At 53.8% G+C, this 18,806-nt stretch overlaps 1 protein-coding gene across 1 annotated transcript in view; it reads left to right on the top strand.

Moving 5' to 3' along the window:
• Positions 1-8,158, top strand: part of GALNT17 (polypeptide N-acetylgalactosaminyltransferase 17) — a 197,003-nt gene extending 188,845 nt beyond the window's left edge. Inside the window, exons 10-11 of the mRNA XM_085078732.1 lie at positions 4,796-4,963; positions 5,499-8,158. Coding sequence (XP_084934858.1) covers positions 4,796-4,963; positions 5,499-5,627 — 297 coding nt within the window. The 3' untranslated portion in view covers positions 5,628-8,158. The remainder of the gene's footprint in view (positions 1-4,795; positions 4,964-5,498) is intronic.
• Positions 8,159-18,806: the final 10,648 nt, after the last annotated feature.

Genomic DNA, 18,806 nt, shown 5'->3' on the forward strand with positions numbered 1-18,806 from the left:
TGAAATGGCCTTTGTGGCACCACCAAGGAAATTGGACTTTCCCTACAACTGTTTAATTAATGGGCTGCAGGTTGTAATTTATGGCTGGGAATGGAATTAGAAGTAATGGAAACGGTGGTTTATAGAAATATATGTAATTCTTATTTATTTGTATGTATATTAAACCCCACAAGGAGCTGTTGAGCTCCTTTGGAGTTGGTCACATCCCAAAGCACACTCAGCCTGTGCTCAATGTGTCCTAAAATCCCTTCTTTCCGTGATCCTGGGCCCATCCCAGACATTCTGACATCCCAGACATCCCTTATTTCACAATTAAGGAGTTCTTTCCCTGCCACCCTCGGCAGGAAGAGGACAGGGGAAGGTGTGATCTCCCTGCTGCCACTGTCACCTCGTGAGGACAGCAGGGTTGTGGCTCCACTTCCCTGCCACACAAGGGGCGCTGGGATTTTCTTGGCATTTTTATTCCTAAATCCAACCCACACCACCCCTCTGCCTGTGGCTGTCTCCCAGCTGGCAGCAAGGGGAATGTTGTATCTGCCAGGAGGGATTAGTGCCGTTCAGGGCAGGCCAGGTGGTGTCCTGTCCCAAATTGCTGCTCTCTCATAACTCCCCATGGGTTCAGCTCAGCCTGGATGCAGTTCAGGCTGCTGGGGCCATGCCTGGCTCTGACTGCACACCACAGCTTGGCTTCACTCACTCATCCCTCAGAGAGTCAAATTGGGGGATTTTTCTTCTTTCCCCTCAGCTTTCCGTTCTCTTCCTTTCATTCACTTCCAGGTCAGATTATTATCCAATTCCATCATCACCCTTTTATCCTGTAATTATATTGAGGCTGCTGATGGGTTTTTTTCCCTGCTTGATGGCTTCATCTTGGAGGCAATCCCTCATGGAAGCACCTTGCTGTAATGATGTATGGCACTAATAATGCAGCAATACCTCATCGCAGTGACACAGCTATGCTGATATATTAAGGTGATAGAAAGCACTGTAATACTATAAAACTTAAGATAATGTTCACCCAGCAGAGCATTTCATTTAATTATGGGATAAAATATGTTTTGCCTGTTTAAGCAGCAGAAGTTGAGGACAAAGCCATCAATAGTGAGCTCGTGGGGGACATGGCAGGAGCAGGGGTGACGAAACAGCACCCTTTAATCAGATTAAATCGTGCTAAAAGGCAAATCCTGAACATTTTACTGATGGCTGCTAATTGATGGTCTGTTCAGAGCAGAAGGGAAGCTAAACAACCCTAAATTATTTTCCAATAGAGTCAATGAAGGTCATCAAGGCTTTTATTTCCCAGGTGCTAAGATGTCTAATTAACTTTCTCCCATCCCTGAGATGCAGCCAGGCAGAAATTACAATCACAGGAGATGGATTGGAGGTGCTGCTGTGCCAGGGGGGATCAGCCTCAGCCCTGGGGCTGCTGAGGGAGCTGGAAAGGAGCTCAGCCTGGAGCAAAGGAGGCTCAGGGGGACCTTGTGGCTCTGCACAGCTGCTGACAGGAGGGGACAGCCAGGGGGTCAGGCTGAGCCAGGGAACAGGGACAGGAGGAGAGGGAACAGCCTCAGGCTGGGCAGGGGAGGCTCAGGTTGGACATCAGGAGGAATTTCTCCATGGAAAGTGTGGTCAGGCCTTGGCAGGAGCTGCCCAGGGAGGTTTGCAGTCCCTATCCCTGGAGGTGCCCAAGGAATTCCTGGATGTGGCACTCAGTGTCCTGGGTTGGGGACAAGGTGGGCATTGGGCACAGCTGGGACTCAATGATCCTGGAGGGCTTTTCCAGCCTCAGGGATTCTGTGTGCCCCCAGGAGGTGGCAATGTGGCCAGGAGCAGTTCCCTGGATGTGATTTCCCATTCCCATGGCTGTGGCTGTCACTCAGTGCCTCTGGCTGGGGATGTGGCTTTGGGCCACTGAAACTGATAAAGGGTGTAAAGGCCTCATCATTGTAACCCCTTGGAAATGCTGGGCCTTGCAATAGTTGTCAATGATTTTCCTCTGGTCCTTTCTCTTGGCCTTTCCCTTGTTTCTTGTCCTGTCCCAGGCTGGATTGGGAGCCCTGGCTTGCTCTGGGGAGGAGCAAAACAGCAAAAGAGGAATTAAGGCTTGGAACACTCCTGTGGGGAAAGGCTGGGAGAGCTGGGGGTGTTCACCCAGGGAAGAGAAGGATGCAGGGAGAGCTCAGAGCTCCTGCCAGTGCCTAAAGGAGCTCCAGGAGAGCTGCAGAAGGACTGGGGACAAGGGATGGAGGGACAGGACACAGGGAATGGCTTCCCACTGCCAGAGGGCAGGGATGGATGGGATATTGGGAAGGAATTGTTCCCTGTCAGGGTGGGCAGACCAAAAAAATCTGTGGCTGCCTCTGAATCCCTGAAAGTGTCCAAGGCCAGGCTGGACAGGGCTTGGAGCAACCTGGGATATTGGAAGGGTATAGAAAGAGATGATCCTTAAAGCACCTTTTCCACCCAAACCACTCTGGGATTCTCTGATCCTATCAAGACATCCCAAAGAAGAAAATCCCATTAATGTCTCAGGAGATGGTGGGACTTGCATTGATGAATTAGATGGTACTTTTTGGCAATAATCCCCTCAGGTTTGCTTTGCAGGCTGCAGTGGCTGCTGCTGAGTCCCTGCTGTGTTTGCTGAGTGCCTCAGGCCCTGTGCTGCCCCAGAGCCCTGCTGGGGTCTCCCTTTCCCTATTCCCAGAGCAGATAACTCTCTGCCAGATGCATTTCCTCCCTCTGCAGCACATCCCTGTTTGCTCTCCAGCTCATCCCCACTCTGCTCCCTCCCTGGAGAAGGATTGTCTTTGTGCTCCACTTCCTTTTCCCAGCACATTAGGCACTAACATGTCAGAGCAGCAATCCTGGTGCCCCGTGGGCATGGGGCCAGCTGGCTGGGGACAGACTGCCAAATCCATCCAAAAGGGAGGAGCCTGGCATGTTCCCAACAGGCAGGGAGAAGGAGATGGCAAGGGAGTGGCACTGCCTGTTGGGGACATCTGGGGAGTTTCTGCCTCTGTGCTGGAAGGGCTTTGGCTGGCTTGGGTTTGTCTTTGCCTTCATGCCCCTTTTCCTTGCTGCAAGACAGGAAGTGTCATCAGGGAACCCCAGGAAAGGTTGGGTTGGAAAAGACCTTAAATCCCATCCAGTGCCACCCCTGCCATGGCAGGGACACCTTCCACTGTCCCAGGCTGCCCCAAACCCCAATGTCCAACCTGGCCTTGGACACTGCCAGGGATCCAGGGGCAGCCACAGCTTCTCTGGGCACCCTGTGCCAGGGCCTGCCCAGCCTCACAGGGAACAATTCCTTCCCAATATCCCACCTAACCCTACTTTCCACCAGTCTGACCCCATTCCCTTGCCCTGTCCCTCCAGTTCCTGCTGCAGGATCCCTCTCTGCCTTCCCTGTGCCCCTCCAGACCCTGGGAGGTGCTGTGAGCTCTCCACACAACCTCCTCCTCTCCAGGCTGAACAATCCCAGCTTTCCCAGCCTGGCTCCATAGGGAAGATGCTCCAGTCCCAAACTTCAGGGCCTCCTCTGGCTTTGCTCCAACACTTCCATGTCCTTCCTGTGCTAGGGACACCAGAATGCTCAGAACTGGCTGCTCAGATGCCAGTTCAGCTTTGCCCCCAGAGAAGCTGTGGCTGCCCCTGGATCCCTGGCAGTGTCCAAGGCCAGGTTGGACAGGGCTTGGAGCAGCCTGGGACAGTGGGAGGTGTCCCTGCCATGGCAGGGGTGGCACTGGATGTCCTTTAAAGGTCCCTTCCAGCCCAAACCATTCCATGGTTCTGTGATCCAGCTCTGGGATGCTGCTGCTGTGGTGACACCTGGCAGGTGAACCTCAGGGAGATGTGAGGAGCTCAGGATCTGCTCTGATCCACAACATCTTCACTCCAGGAGCAGCTGGGAGCAGAGCCAGGCCAGCCCAGGGGAGCTGGGCACAGTGACAGGATCTGGGGCTGTGAGCTGGAGTCTGACCCTGTTACATTGTTGGAACTTGATTTCCAGTGCTTAATTATTCCAGCCCAGATAGCCCAAACTCCCAGTGGGATTTACTGCCTCTTCCCTGGCATCTGGGTCACAGATATGCTCAGTTAATTAACGTGCTGAATCCTCCTTATTTGTCTGCTGGATAATGGCCTGATTCATAATTTTAATAAGCAGCTGTGGAGATCTTCCCCCTGAACTACAAAAGGCAGGACACTGGCATTCCTTTCTCCTCATTGCAGAATTTAAATATATTTAGGGAAATACTCTGGTGGCATTCCTTGAGTGCTGCCAATGGAGGAGTCCTTTGTGTGCCAGGTGTCCCCAGGAGCATCATCCCTGCCCTTCCTGCATCCCCTGGGCAGCCCAGGCAGTCCCCATTGGGAATGGCTGGGGGTGGCTGCAATCCTGAGTGTTTCCCAAGGGCTGAGATCCAGGCTCACATCCCAGTCCTGCCCCTCTGGCTGATGCTGCTGGAGCCCTGGAGGCTTTGCCAGACACCATCCCAGCCCAGGCTGCCTCAGCTGGGATCCAGGGAAAACCATCCACTGCCCCATCCCACTGCCTTCAGGAGCCTGCAGGAGTCTGCTCCTGGAGGGGCCTAAGGTTGGAATTATTCCTTCCCCTTCCCAGTTCCTCCCCTGCATCTGAAAATAAACCCTAAACAGGGATAAAAGCCTGGAAAAGCTGGGATTTATTCCCTCCAGCTCTGCTTTCCCTGTGCCCATCCCCACCGAATTTTTCCAGCCTTGTCCTTTCCCTTTGCCCCGCTGCTCTGACGGTGTCCCTGCTGTCCCTTGTCCCCAGCTGGCTCGCTACACCAAGGAGGGTTTCCTGCACCTGGGGGCTCTGGGCACCACCACCCTGCTGCCTGACACTCGCTGCCTGCTGGACAACGGCAAGAGCCGCTTCCCTCAGCTGCTGGACTGCGACAAGGTGAAGAGCAGCCTCCACAAGCGCTGGAGTTTCATCCAGGTGTGTCCCGGGGTGGCACTGAGGGGACATGGCACCATGGAACAGCGAATTGCTGGTCCTGGGGCTGAGGGAGGAAGTGATCAAGGCAGCATTTCAGGGTGATTTCTAGTCCAAGTTTGCCTGTCTGGTAGCAGGAAGGTGGATTTGGTTACGCCTGGGGGATGTTGCTTGCCCTGCCAGTGATTTCCACATTTCATGTGGGTTTCTGGTGGATAAAGAGGGAAATTGATTAAGACACTTTTGTTCCAAAGCAAAATATTTTATCCCAAAAATATTTTGTCCCAAAGTAAATAACACACTTCCTACAAAAGGGTCTCACCTTCCCACCAGCTCTGGGATTTAAAGGTTCCAGATGTCCCTTGGGTGCTGTCAGGGACAATGGATGCTCATTCCATTCACATCATTTATTTTAGGAATTCTTGGATTGTTTGAATTGCATTCCCACCCAGCTGGGTGCATCTTCCACCACTGCACTCCTGCACAGGCAATGAATATTTGGATTTTTTTCACCTTTTCCCATCTCCCTTCCCTGCAGAACGGAGCCATCCTGAACAAGGGCACAGGTCGGTGCCTGGAGGTGGAGAACAGGGGCATGGCTGGCATCGACCTCATCCTCCGCAGCTGCACGGGCCAGAGGTGGACAATTAAAAACTTCATCAAGTAGAGGCTGGAAGAGCCAGGGCAGTCTGACCTGAGCCATGGCTGACTGGGACTGATCCCACTGGACTCCTTTGGAAAGGATGGAATATCCAACAGAGCTTTATTGGTGTTCCTAGGAGAGGACATGGGGGAAATGGGCGTTTGTGGCTTGATTTTTATCATATCTGAGTGTCCCCCAGCTGTGGGGAGCTGGGTCAGAACTGCTGTTTCCTTCTGCCAGCACTCCAAGGGGTGCCACTGATCCCTGCTGGGATGGCTGGAATGAGCTGGGGCAGTCTGGGAGCATCTACTGACAGGGAATTCCTGCTGTCCCAGGTGACTCCAAGCTCTCCCAAAGGGCTGGGGAGGTTTGCACCACGACCCTGGACACACCTGCCTGGCAAGTGTGGAAACTGAGAGGAAAATGTTCCCAAGCCCCAAAGGAGCTGAGTTGGAATGTTTTGTGATGTTTTGCTGGATCCTCTCTCTTTTCCCTTTCCTGCCCCAGCAGCTCCTTCCCTGAGTTTTGGAGAAGCAAAACACACCCCAGTAGCTCCCAGGGGACTTTCCAACCCTTAATCAGTGATGTTAGCAAACAAAATGCAGTGGAATAAACCCCCTGATGTCCCCTTGCCCCTCTCCATCATGCACATTGCTGCTGGCCAAGCCAGCACCTCCCTCCATGGAGACCCCAAAGGAATTCCCCTTGGGAATGATCTGGGATGTCTGCCTGCCCTTCTGGGTGACAGCAGGAATGGGACTTTGTGGAGCTGTTCTGTCCTGCCTGCTCAGTCCTGGCCAAGGTCCTCCCCAAAAAGTCACTGCTGACCTTCCTGAGCTGTGGGAGGACAGGGAGTGAGGCCAAGACATCAGGAAATGGCAGCTTGGCTGAAATTCTTGGCCCTGAAGTCACTTCAGGCTTGTAAATCTGGAGGGATCTCACCTGATGTATTTTTGGCTCACAATAACCTTGGCTGTCAGATCCAAGTGGGAATCTCTGCTTGGGTCCTGATGTGTGGCTGCCTGGAAAAAGGAAACATGATCCTGCAGAATGACCTGGATGGACACAGGCTTTGCTCAGCAGGGAGGAGAAACCAGCCCATCTCCTGTCCTTCTCCCAGAACAATCCTCATGGTGGCTGCCCTCTGGCTAGGGTGCACTCCAACAGATTAATATATGAGATGTATGTGTAAATAAGTTTCCCCAAGCTGGGATGTGCACAGAGTCCTTTGCTGCAGAGCACTCATGCCTGTCTTCCATTTGCATCAGGATGAAGCTCCCTGGATGTTTAACGAGCTGAATTTCCAATGCCATGCAGCAGGTTTATAACTGATGTTTTAGTAATTTATTGAACAGAAGCAGATCTATTTCATTGTTCCTTCTACAGCAACGAGCATCACCTAGGACTGATTGTTCATTTAGGCTTTACAAGGCTCCCTCAACCACTGGGGCTGTCTCTGATTTTTTCCTGCCTTCCTTAATGAAGTAAAACCTCTTAGTTGTCCTGACTTGCAGAGTAGAGAGTCAATGTAGAATTTTGCTCTCTTTTTCGCTGTTGCATCATCTCTTGTGTAATAAATTTGAGCACTTCCAAACCCGATATGGCCACAAGTCTGTGGATGCATGAGCCAACTCCCCTTTTCTTCACTGCTGCCTCCTGAGAGAGGCAATTTCCTGGTGATTCTGGGAAATCCCGAGGGATTTGAGACCACACAGCTCTGGTCAGACTGGTGAAATGGGGCAAAATGCCCTTCAACTGAGCATGTGTTGGAGGGAAGAGCCTGCCTGGGTCAGGATAAACGACCAAGCAGCCCTTGGATGTTGCCTGGGCTGTAATTCAGTGCAGCTTGAGCCCTGCCAGTGGCCAGGGTGGCAGCAGATGGCTTTTGTCACATGTCCCAGCGGTAGGATGAGATGCCCCAGCTCTCCCAGCAGGGCTGGATGGGACGTTTGGCTGCTCCCTGGCTCCATCCCAGGCTGTGCTGAGCCCCTGGGCAGGAGGGCTTGGCTCTGCCTCAGTCCCTGCCCTGTCCCAGGCTCCCTCTGGGATGGCCACATGGCCCTGGCAGAGGTGCCAGTGCTGTCCCCATGCCAGGTGGCACAGGACACCCAGGCCATGAGGATCCTGCTGAGCTCTGGGATCCTCTGGAATGCTCAGGCTCAGAGCTGCCTTTCCTTCGTGCTCCAGAAAGCAAACCAAGGCCAGGCTCTGCCCAGGGAAGGGGATGGCAGAGATGAGCCCTTGGCTGGAGGACCCTCGGGTGGGCACAGCCCCCAGGGAGCTGTTTGCCCCTTCTCCCTGCTCCAGCTGCAGCTTCCCAACCACTGGAAACGGTCAGCAGGAGCAAAATCAGGCTGAAAAGTGGGAATTTGCTCTGCTGTTCTGTCCTGACACTGGTTTGTGACTGCAGGGTGACCCCAGGGCCACCCTCCTGACCCTAGAGGAATCTGTCTGAGAGATCTTGGTCTCATTGTTGCATCTCACTTATCTCTGAGCATCTGTTAATCGCTTTAAGAAGTGATCTCCGAGTGATTCTTATTAAATATCTGATTTGAGCCTTGCCTCTTGAGTGATTTTCAGAAGATTCACTGCTGCTGAGGTACAGAGGCAGTCATTCCTCTGTTACTCAGTTAATAGCAAAGTGCTGCTGTTTTAATGAAACTTGCATTTTTGAAAGGAATGGAAATGAAGGAGAGATCAAGAGAGATGGTGGGCAGAGATAACTGCTGTTTATCCATCGCTGCTGCTATCCATTTCCTGTGTCACCAGGATGACACTGTCACACCCCACGGGCTGAACAGAGATGGGATGTGGTCAATCAAGGTTTGCAGGTGCATCCCTGAGGCCAGGCTGGCTGTCCCTAAATGTTCCTCAGTGTCACCTGGAGCTGGGGCACTCCTTGAACCCCCAGCTTCCACCCATGCTCTCCTGAACAGCGGGGTGGAGCTTTCCTGGTGGGAGGGAAGGGTCTGTGAGGGGCACTGTGTCCCCAAAGGGGGCAGCAGGTGACAGCAGCAGGTGACAGCAGCAGGTGAGTGTCACCTGGGCAGGGGCACAGCCAGCCTGTGCTGGGCTGTGGAGCCACAGGGCTGCAGAGGGATGGCACAGGATAGAAAGCTGAGCCCCTGGGGGAGCATTTCACACCCTCAGGGCTCTCCCAGGGCAAGCTGGACAATGGTTCAGTCCAATGAGCTTCAGAGCAGATGGAATCATGGAATGCCAGCATGGGTTGGGTTGGAAAGGACCTTAAATATCACCCCTGCCATGGCAGGGACACCTTCCAGAATCCCAGGCTGCTCCAAGCCCTGTCCAGCCTGGCCTTGGACACTGCCAGGGATCCAGGGGCAGCCACAGCTTCTCTGGGCACCCTGTGCCAGGGCCTGCCCACCCTCACAGGGAACAATTCCTTCCCAATATCCCATCTCTCCCTGCCCTCTGGCAGTGGGAAGCCATTCCCTGTGTCCTGTCCCTCCATCCCTTGTCCAAAGTCTCTCTCCATCTTTCCTGTCAGTTCTTTCAGGTCCTGCAAGGCCACAATGAGGTCACCCTGAAGCTTCTCCTCTCCAGGCTGAACAATCCCAGCCCTTCCTCCCAGCAGAACTTCCAGAAGGTTCCATCCAAGCCCTCAAATGAAGCTGAACTCTCATTTCCAAGCCAGAAGTTGAACTGATGGACTCCCAGTGGCAAAGCTTCTGCTCAGGCACAGAGCAATATGGGCACTGATCCACTGCTGATGGCCACAGCCCTGAGCACTGGGGTGCAATGAGGCACTGGGAGCTCTGCAGCTTTTCACGGGTGGGAAGCCATCCCTGCTTGGGCTGGGACTGGGAAGAGCAGCTGTGACCATGAGGAATCCCAGCTGGACTTCCAAGGACACTGGGATGAAGGACTGAGGGCTGTCCCCTGTCAGTGCCAAACTGAAACGGTCCTTTAAACATCAGAAAAGCTTTGGGCCACTTGCAGGGACAGAAATCAACCCTTCCAGCTGGGAAAGGTGGGTGGGCTGAGCTTTTCCTGCAAGGCCAAGCTCTTGTGGGGTGGCTGATCCTGAGTGTTGGGGGGAAGCAGTTCCTGGGATCACTGTTCTTATAAATCAAAATACTCCCTGAATTAATGATGGCTTTAAGTCTTCCTGCAGAGAGGAGCCCCTGGAGCCAGGGCAGCTCCTCAGCTCACCCAGGAGTTCAGGGAAGTTGGCACCAGTGGGTTGGGAATGTCAGCTGTGCCTTTGGCCAGCAGCACAATCACTGACATGGCAGCAGGACTGAGGAGCTGCAGAGCCCAGGGGTGTCCAGTTATCCAGGAAATCTGTCAGGAGCAGGGGGATCCAGTGTCACATCCCAGAGCATGAGTGTGACAAACACTGCCCATGTCTCAGCCAGGGCCATCCCTGCTCCTCACCCCAGCAAGGGCTCAGCTTGGGATTTGTGGCAAGAAAAAGGCTCAGCTCCCATTTCCTGCTGGTCTGGTGACTCCTGCAAAGCCCAGCTGGGAATTGCCCCAGGTGCTTTGGATCCCTGGGGGAGCTGGGCTTGGTTGTGCTCAGGGCAGTGAGAAAGGAACAACCTGAGGAGTGACTCCAGAGGCTCCTGAAGTGCCACATATTTATTTGGAAGCCATTCAGGACTCACCTGGAGCAGCCACCCTGATCCTCTGTGTCTGTTCCTCTGACAGTCTGTTCCTCTGACAGAAGGCAAAAGAACAGGCAGAGGGATGGGATAACCCTGAGAACTTTCCAGAGGAGGAATTCCTATTTCATCCCACCTGGTGGCTCAGAGAAGTGAGGAGTATCAGCTCTCCAAATGTCTTTGCTGGCTGCTGTAATCTTTAGTGCTGTCTTGTCTCAGTTTTGTGCCTTGGGCTGCCTCACATCCCCTCCTTGTTCTCTGCAGCAGTTTGCTCCATCCCTGTCCCCTCTCGCTCCTTTATTCTCTGTGTGTTTTCCTTGTTTGCTCCTTTTCCTTTCCTGCTGGCCAAGCCAGCACCTCCCTGCATGGAGACCCCAAAGGAATTCCCCTTGGGAATGATCTGGGATGTCTTCCTGCCCTTCTGGGCGACAGCAGGAATGGGACTTTGTGGAGCTCTTCTCCTCCTGAGGCTCCAGCAGCCCTGTCCTGCCTGCTCAGGGGTTGTGTTATTCCTTAGCTTGCTCCTGGTACAGAACCCAGGCAGGAATTCATTTCTGACCGTGCTCTTGGAAATCTGGGAGGGAAATAACCCAGAGGGGGAGCAAGGGGCTGAGCTGAGCTGCTCAGCTGCATCCAGCACCAAACCAGGGCCAGCAGCTGGAATTCTGAGAGTGGAACAACCATCCCAGGGATCCCTCCAGCCTCCTGAGCTCCCACGAGGAGCTGGGTTGTTTCCTGCAGGTTTCCCCACCATGGAAAAAGTGCCTGAAGCCTCATCCTGGGAGAACTGGCCCAGGAATGCAGCTCTGGGTGTTCAGGAGCTTCCCGAGGCTGGGAGAGCTGTGGGTTTGGCCTTGGCTGGTTCCAGAGCCACCCAGCTGCTCCCAGCCACCCTCCACAGCCTGGCAGGGGGAGAAAATACCATGGAGAAGCTGCTGGGGCAGGACGAGGGCAGGGAGGTCACTCACCAGGCACCACCATGGGTGAAACATTGATTTGGGGGGAAAACATTTAATTTATGGCAATTAAAAATTGGGGTGAGTGGTGAGAAACAACCTGAAACCACCTTCTCCCCACAATGCCATTTTCCTGGCTCAACCTCACTCTGGCATTCCCAGCTCTGTCATTCCAGGCAGTGCAGCTGGATGGGATGGGGGCTGCAGTTGGTCCATCCCACATCCCCTGGGATCCTTTCCCACACTGTCCCCTGTGCCATCTGGGATCCCTCCCAGAGGATCAAGTCCTTCAGGAGCTGCTCCAGCATGGATCCCCCAGGACCACCTGCTCTGGGGAGCTCTCTGGGGGCTGCAGAGCCACAGCTGCTCCATGGAATCTTGAGAGAATCCCGAGGGAATCTCTGCGCCCAGAGCAGCTCCTGCCCTGCCCTCCTCTCTGCAGGGCTGCTTCTCATCCCCAGCCCTCCCTCCTCTCTCCCCCAGCAGCTGCCCAGCGTGTTTTCCCCGTTCTTGGATGTGTTATCACTGCTCCAGCACTGCCCTTGGCCCTGCTGTGGAGCCAGCTGGACCCCAAATTCCCACTGGGACCCCACAGGGAGGAGGGCAGGGACAGGACAGCTCGGGCTGGGCAGAGAGGGATGGGTTGTTACGAAAAGAGGGATAACTATAGAAAACAGAGATGACTGTGGACAGGAAGGCTCCTTCCTGCCATTTCTTGCAGCACCTGGCAGCACCTGAGGAGCAGCTCCCCCTTGGAGGGATCTCTTGGGCAGAGCTGTGTCCTCTGCAGCAGCCTGGCCGGGGATGTGGCAGCTCCAGCTGGGCTCTGCCGTGCTCTGCTCCCTGTTCTGTCCCCTCCTCACCCCCAGGCTGTGTGCCCCTTGTCCCCCCTGCTCTGCCCCTGGACCAGTGCAGCTCCCAGGGACCTTCACTCCCTTCATGTTTCCCCTTCTGTGCTATTTTTGTTCTACTTTCCCTTTGTCTTTAGTGCTGTCTTGTCTCAGTTTTGTGTCTTGGGCTGCCTCACATCCCCTCTTTGTTCTCTGCAGCAGTTTGTTCCATCCCTGTCCCCTCTCGCTCCTTTATTCTCTGTGTGTTTTCCTTTGTTTGCTCCTTTTCCTTTGTTATTCCTTTTGATTGCTTATTTCCACTTCAGATTTTTTTTCCACTCCTTCTCGTTCTTTCCTGTTTCATCTCCCTTATATTTTTTCCTCCTGCTTTGTTTTTCCCTCATTCCCATTCTCTTTCCTGATGGTTTTGTTCTTCGTGTGTCTTTGTTTTGCTGTTTGGATTCCTCACCTCCCGCTTTCCTCCCTGAGTTCTCATTTTGGGTGGGAAACCAGCCTGTGTTCCTTTCCTTAAATTTTAATCAGAGTGCCTAAAATACATTTTTTTCCTCTCTCTTTCTATTGCTAAGAAGGAGCCATCAGCACAGCCTGTGCCAGCAGCTGGTGCCCATCGTGCTGCAGTGCCCTGGCACAGCTGGAAGGTGGGGATGCCATGGGTTTTCCCAATTCCAAGTCCTCCCTGCCATGGGAAGCTGCAGACCCTGGGTGGATCCTGGTTTCAAGCAGCAGAAATCCCTGCAGCTTGGGGACAAACCTCTCTGAGGTGGTGGGATGAGCCTGTGAGGGTCTGGAGATCCAGAGGGGAAAGGGATGGAATGGGACAAAGTGGATCTCAGGAACTTGGATTTGCTACATGCTGGGATTGTCTTTTTCTTTCTAATAAGGAAAAAACTTCCAAATACAAGTTTTGGTGCTGCCCTTGTGGAGCTGAATGAGAGTGAAAGAAATGCCTGCCCAGGTGCCCTGGATTGGTGGGACTTGCAGGGGAAAATCCAGGAGATGTGGGGCGGAAAAAGAGAAATCAAGAAAGGGAAATGAAGAGATCAGGGCCAGATTTGGTGAGATGAGCACTGGGCTCATCCCTGAGCTCTGGGATGGGTCTGGAGTGGGTCAGGGATGGGTCAGGGATGGGTCAGGGATGGGTCAGGGATGGGTCTGGGATGGGTCTGGGATGGGTCTGGGATGGGTCAGGGATGGGTCTGGGATGGGTCTGGCTTTACCAGAGGAAAGGGAACTGGGCAGGTACACCTTCCCCTATCCCAGGTTATTCCAACCTGGCCATGGACACCTCCAGGGATGGAACAGCCACAGCTTCTCTGGAAAAGCCATTCCAGGGCCTCCCCACCCTCCCAGCCAAGAATTCCTTCCCAGTATCCCAGTATCAACAGATCCACGAGCCCTGGAGCCAGGGAATGCTCCTCTTTTGGTGCAGAGAGGTTCCCCACACCCCAAATCCTGGCTGGCCAGCCATGGCAAAGGCCCATCCAGCTGCCGAGCGTGTGACCCAGCGGCCTGACAAGAGCTTGGCCCCAATAGAAATCATAAACGCCATTAATTATCAGCAATCCGCAGAGCGGGGTCGAGCTCTCCCATCCACTCCCCGCTCGGCTAATTTCCTTGACCTCCTGTGTTTAAGCGGAGCAGCTCCTGCTGAGCTGCTTTGTTGCAGTTGATAGCGAGATAATTATAATCCCATCAGCGCTTAAACGGTTCCAATAGGCAGCAGCCACTCTCCTCAGGCCTTTGATGGATATCTAAAGCTCCCAGAGATCGGAGATTCATCAGCTGCTCTCTGCCGACTGCTGGGAGCCCAGCGAGCGCTGACAGCAGCGGCAGAGGGAAAACGTGATTTTCCTGAGATGCACATTCCAAAGGGATTCGCAAGGAGCGTGCTGCGGGCTGGATGTGGAGCCAGGGAAGCACCTCGGAGCCTGGAATCTCCTCCCAGCCCTCCCTGATCCCCCTTAGCACCAATTTCCCTTTCCAGGGATGTGACCAGGTGGGCAGAGAAGGAGAATTCACTCCTCAGCCTGGCAGGAACTATGGAACAGTTGTAGTTGCAGGGTGAGGAGAGAATAATGCCGCTTGAAATGTTCCTGAATATTTGGTGCCTAGGGAATGAAGGGTCCTTAGTGATCCAAAGCCCCCTGCGAAGAGGGGGCAGGTAAAACATTTATTACTCAGACCTCTGAACCTTGGAAATTTGGGATCAACCAGCTGCTTTTCCTGTTTTAAGGAAGGATTTTCCCCACCCTACAGGTGTGAAATTATAAAAAGTAATTGGCTCTTCCATTTCCCAGTGATTTTGCTGTTGAACTGCACTTGAAGAGCCTCAGCCATGCCAGGGCCTGTGTGCCCAAACTCTTCCTGCTCCATCCTGTGCAAGAGTTTTCATGGAATGGAATATCCTGGAAGGGACCCCAGGGATCATCCAGCCAGCCCCTGGCCCTGCACAGACACCCCAACAATCCCAGCCTGTCCCAGAGGGTTGTCCAACCACTCCTGGAGCTCTGGGCTGTGCCCATTCCCTGTTCCTTGGATCAGTGGGATCTTAACCTGTGTCACTCCATCCCAGGATCTCTCATCTGAACCCTGGGCTGCTGTGAGGCTCTGAGCAGCTGAACAGCACTCAAGAGCTGCGATTGTTTTCCGGAGGGTTTTATTCCCGCGGCTCGATGTGCTGGGAGCACCCGCGGTTCTGTTGGGCTTGGTTTAATTACTGTTATTGGTGTGTAAACACTCCGAGAGCTTGTTGGAACCGCTGGGCTGGAAAACTACCTGGGAGGCTCCTGCTCCTCTTTGCCGTGGTTGAAACCTTCCAGGGCTGTGATTTCCCAGCTTCCCTGCCTGCCTCAGCTCCGGGGCTTCATCAGGAGAGACCCCGAGAGCTCCCGGGCTGGGAATGATGGAGCTGCAATGCCCGAGGGGAGGGATGGGCACTGGGAAGGGTGTTTGGGGATGTCCTGGAGCAGGGCAGAGCTGTTCCTGCTCCAGGGAGATGCCTGGGTGCGATGGGTGCACCCCTGCCCCTTGCCATTCTGAGCCAGGGAGGAGTCTGGGTGCTTCATTCCTTGCTGGATTTGGGGTTGTCCCCTTGCTCTGGGTGTCCTTGAGCCACAGGGGTCTCTAAATATCTGCTGTGCCTCATATTCTCACTCCAGCCCTGCCTTGTGCCAAACTCTCCCCTGGGAGGTGGCACTGGGTGCTGCTGTCCCCACAAAGCCCCTCTCTGTCCCCTCTGCAGTGAGGGTCCCGAGGGTCCCCAGCCATGCCCAGTGTCCTGTGTGCCCAGAGATGTTCCCCTCAACCAGGTGGCCCCGAGAAGGTGCTGCTGCCACTTGTCCCCCGTGTCCCAGGACAGTGCCAGGGCACTCCCACCTCCATTGGAGGGAAACACTGAGGAGCTGGCAGGTAGAAAATAAATCAATTTTTAAAATAATCAAACCTCCCCCAAGCCTGTTAGCAATCCCAAGTGCGGGAGTGGCCTGGAAGAGGATGGGTGACCTTGCTGGGGACATCAGCAGAGCAGAGGGAGCAAGAGGGCAGCAGGGGGTGCCTCATGGAGGGGAGATGCTCCATGCCCAGTGCCCTGGGAGAGCTCAGGAGCACAAGGGGATGGGGTAAGGGGTGAGTGGGGTGGGTTTGGTGGCCCTGGTGGCACTGGCAGTGCTGGGTTTGGTAGCCCTGGTGGCACTGACAGTGATGGGTTCAGTGACCCTGGTGGCACTGGCAGGAATCGGTTTGGTGGCCTGGGATAAGGGAAAGGGAAAGGGAAAGGGAAAGGGAAAGGGAAAGGGAAAGGGAAAGGGAAAGGAAAGCTGCTCCCCCAGTGCCACCTTGTGCCTGCAAACTGAACAGCCCGGCGGCTCTCAGGCTGTCACAGCGGCATGGCCAAGTCCAGGACATCCCTGTGGGGCTGGCAAATCCCAAACGGGGCCACAAGTGGCTTTGGGATGAGGCTGTGAAAGCTCCTCCCATCTGCCCCTGCTGAGAGTGTGGCTTCAGGTGAAGCTCTGAGCAGGCAGGCTGAGCCCAAAGACAGCCTTACCCAAAGGGGTGTTTAAAAATGCTTGATTGTCACCCAGCTGGGGAGGCACAGAGGTGGAGGAGGCTGTGCCCAGGAGGAGGGCCTCCCAGGGAACAATTCCTTCCCAATATCCCATCTAAACCTCTCCTCTTTTAGTTCAAATCTGCTCCCCTTTGTCCTGTCAGTGTCTGCCTGTGGAAAAAGTCTCTTTCCCTCTTTTTCAAAGCTCCCCTTTAGGCACTGGAGGGGCTCTGAGGTGTCCCTGGAGCTATTTCCAGATGAACACCCCCAGCTCTCCCAGCCTGGCTCCAGAGGGGCTCAGTTTATCCAAGAGGGGAATTGCAGGGAAGGAGAAAAGCCTGACCTCTGCAGAGCCCAGTTTGTGACATGAGGGAGAGGGGAGGACCAAGAGCCAGGGCTGGAAATGTCTGGGGGAACAGCAATGTGGGGCAGCCAGAGATGAGCCAGGGCTGTGCAAGCAGTAAAAAAGCAGCAAAAAAGCAGCAAAACCACTGGGAAATGCTGTGTCTTGAGAAGTTTGGGCTTTTCCAACATGGAAATCCTGTGAAATTCCTAAAACTCCACCTGAACCACTTGGCAAACCTTCATTAGAGGCATCTCTTTGACAGGAGAGTGACACATCCCGAGTGACAGGAAGGGCTTCAAAAAGGGGGAAAGGGAGCCCAGGAGGAGCAACGAGAAGGGAAGAATTATAAATGTGCCCTTTGACAGAGCACCTGGGGCAAAAGGCCTGGATTCCCCATCCAGCCATCTCCAGAGCACCCAGAGGGATGCTCCTGTCCTATGGCTCAGTGTCACCAAAACTGCAGGAAAAACAAAATCAAAAACCCTCCAACAACATATTTAATGTCAGAGAGTCAAGGCATTACTTGATTATCTGGCCAGGATGTTGTTCTGGCCAGGATGTACCACAGAAATCATCTCATCCACGCAGAGAGAATCATTCCATGATACATGATTTTACTAGATTTTCAGATATTTTATACAGTCAAAACACATAGCAATGTATTGGGTCAGTGTTCATTGGGCCAGAGTTGAGCAAACCCCCAGTATTCAGTTTCCCATTGGATCTGAATCTCCTCACCTCTGATGTGAATTAGATTTTTAATTCTCCAATTCTCCCATCAGTCCTTTCCTGCCCAGATGTCTTCAGCCCTGCTGGAGGTGCTCTGGGGTAGCTGTTTGTAGATAGCCACTGCTGGCTGCTGATGTTCTGCTGAGAGCTCTTTAGCTTTGGGTTCCTCCAGTCTGTTGATATGTTGAGTTCATCAGACCTCACCTGGTAGAACAATGGCCTGGAAAGAACCTTAAAATTCCTTTTCCTGAGGTAAAGACAAACAGAACCCTTTGACTAAAGTTATACAAAATTTTTAAACCGGTGTATTTTCCAAACCCCAGGAAAAGCTGGATTGTCCCTGCAGCTCCTGCCAGGTCCCTGCTCACTGTGTTGGGGACAGGCTGAAGGGTGGGCTGTCCTGGGCCTGGGCTCTTCCTTCTCTCAAGGAAAGCTCAATTCCCTGGGAGCAGGGTGGTCCCAAAGCCTCTGGGAGAGGCACTGCAGGCAATCCGTTGTGTGTTAATTATCCAGGAATGAGAGAGAGGGAGATGGCAGTGGGGCTGGGGTGGTCTGGGGCTGGAGCTTCCCTTTCAAAGCTTTGCCCTGGCAGGGAGAGGTCTTGGAGCTGCTGAAAGGCCTTGCAGGGCTGGTGCTGAGGGGCTTTGTCTTCAGCAACACATCCCAGTGCTGGGAGCTCCTTGGGGCCAGGGTGGACAATTCCAGCAGCATGGGAAATGAAATACCCAACCTGAGCTGTCCTGAGCTCCTGGAGGAGCTGAGTGGGAGAATCCATTGGGGAAAAAAGCCTTTAAATCACATTTCATAGTGAGAAAATCCTTCCATAGAATCATGGAATATCCTGAGCTGGAAGGAACCCACAGTGATCATCCAGCCCAGCTCCTGTCCCTTCACAAACACCCCAACAATCCCACCCTGTGCATCCCTGGGAGAGCTGTCCAAATGTTCCTGGAGCTCTGGCAGATTTGGGAATGTCACCATTGCCTGGGGAAGCTGAGCAGTGCCCAGCACCCTCTGGGGGAAGAACCTTTTCCTGAGCAGCTCCTTTCCATGCCCAACCACCCTTTCCAGGAAGAAATTCCTCCTGCTGTCCAACCTTGCCTGCTGGGTGCCTGTGGTCAGCACCTGCCTTATCTGAGCTCTCAGTCCTCATCTCATCCACAACACTTCAGCCTCAGGAACTGGGAGCTGCCAGGGTTGTGTATTTGTGCAGGAAAAGCCAGGAGTCACCTGCTGGATCCCAGCAATGCTGCAGGGCTCTCACCTGGCACGGGGGGTGTTTGCAGCTTTCCAAGGGCAGGGGCACCTTCTCTCCTGCTTTCTGATCCCAGAGTTCCTTTAGAGGAGCCGTTCATCCAGCCTGGACTTCTCCCACTCCTCTCCAATCAAGGTTTTCACTTTCCACCACGAGAGGTCCCCAGGATCCCAAGGAAAAAAAGATCCAGTTGGAAAATACATCAGGAGCAAGGCTGGAAGCAGAGGTGCTGAAGCTGGGCAGGAAAGGGAATAAATGAGATTTCCAACACATCCCTGGCTGCTTGGGTTGGGATCCTCAGGCTGAGATTCCCAATTGTCTCAGCAGGTGTGGGAAAGCTGAGGTGCTCCCATCACAGTCTGGGAACTTGTGCTCCAAGGGAAGAGCCAAACC

This window comes from Lichenostomus cassidix, chromosome 19 (genome assembly GCF_008360975.1).
Source record: "Lichenostomus cassidix isolate B80296 chromosome 19, HeHo_3.0, whole genome shotgun sequence".
In the NCBI taxonomy this organism is placed as follows: Eukaryota; Metazoa; Chordata; class Aves; order Passeriformes; family Meliphagidae; genus Lichenostomus; species Lichenostomus cassidix.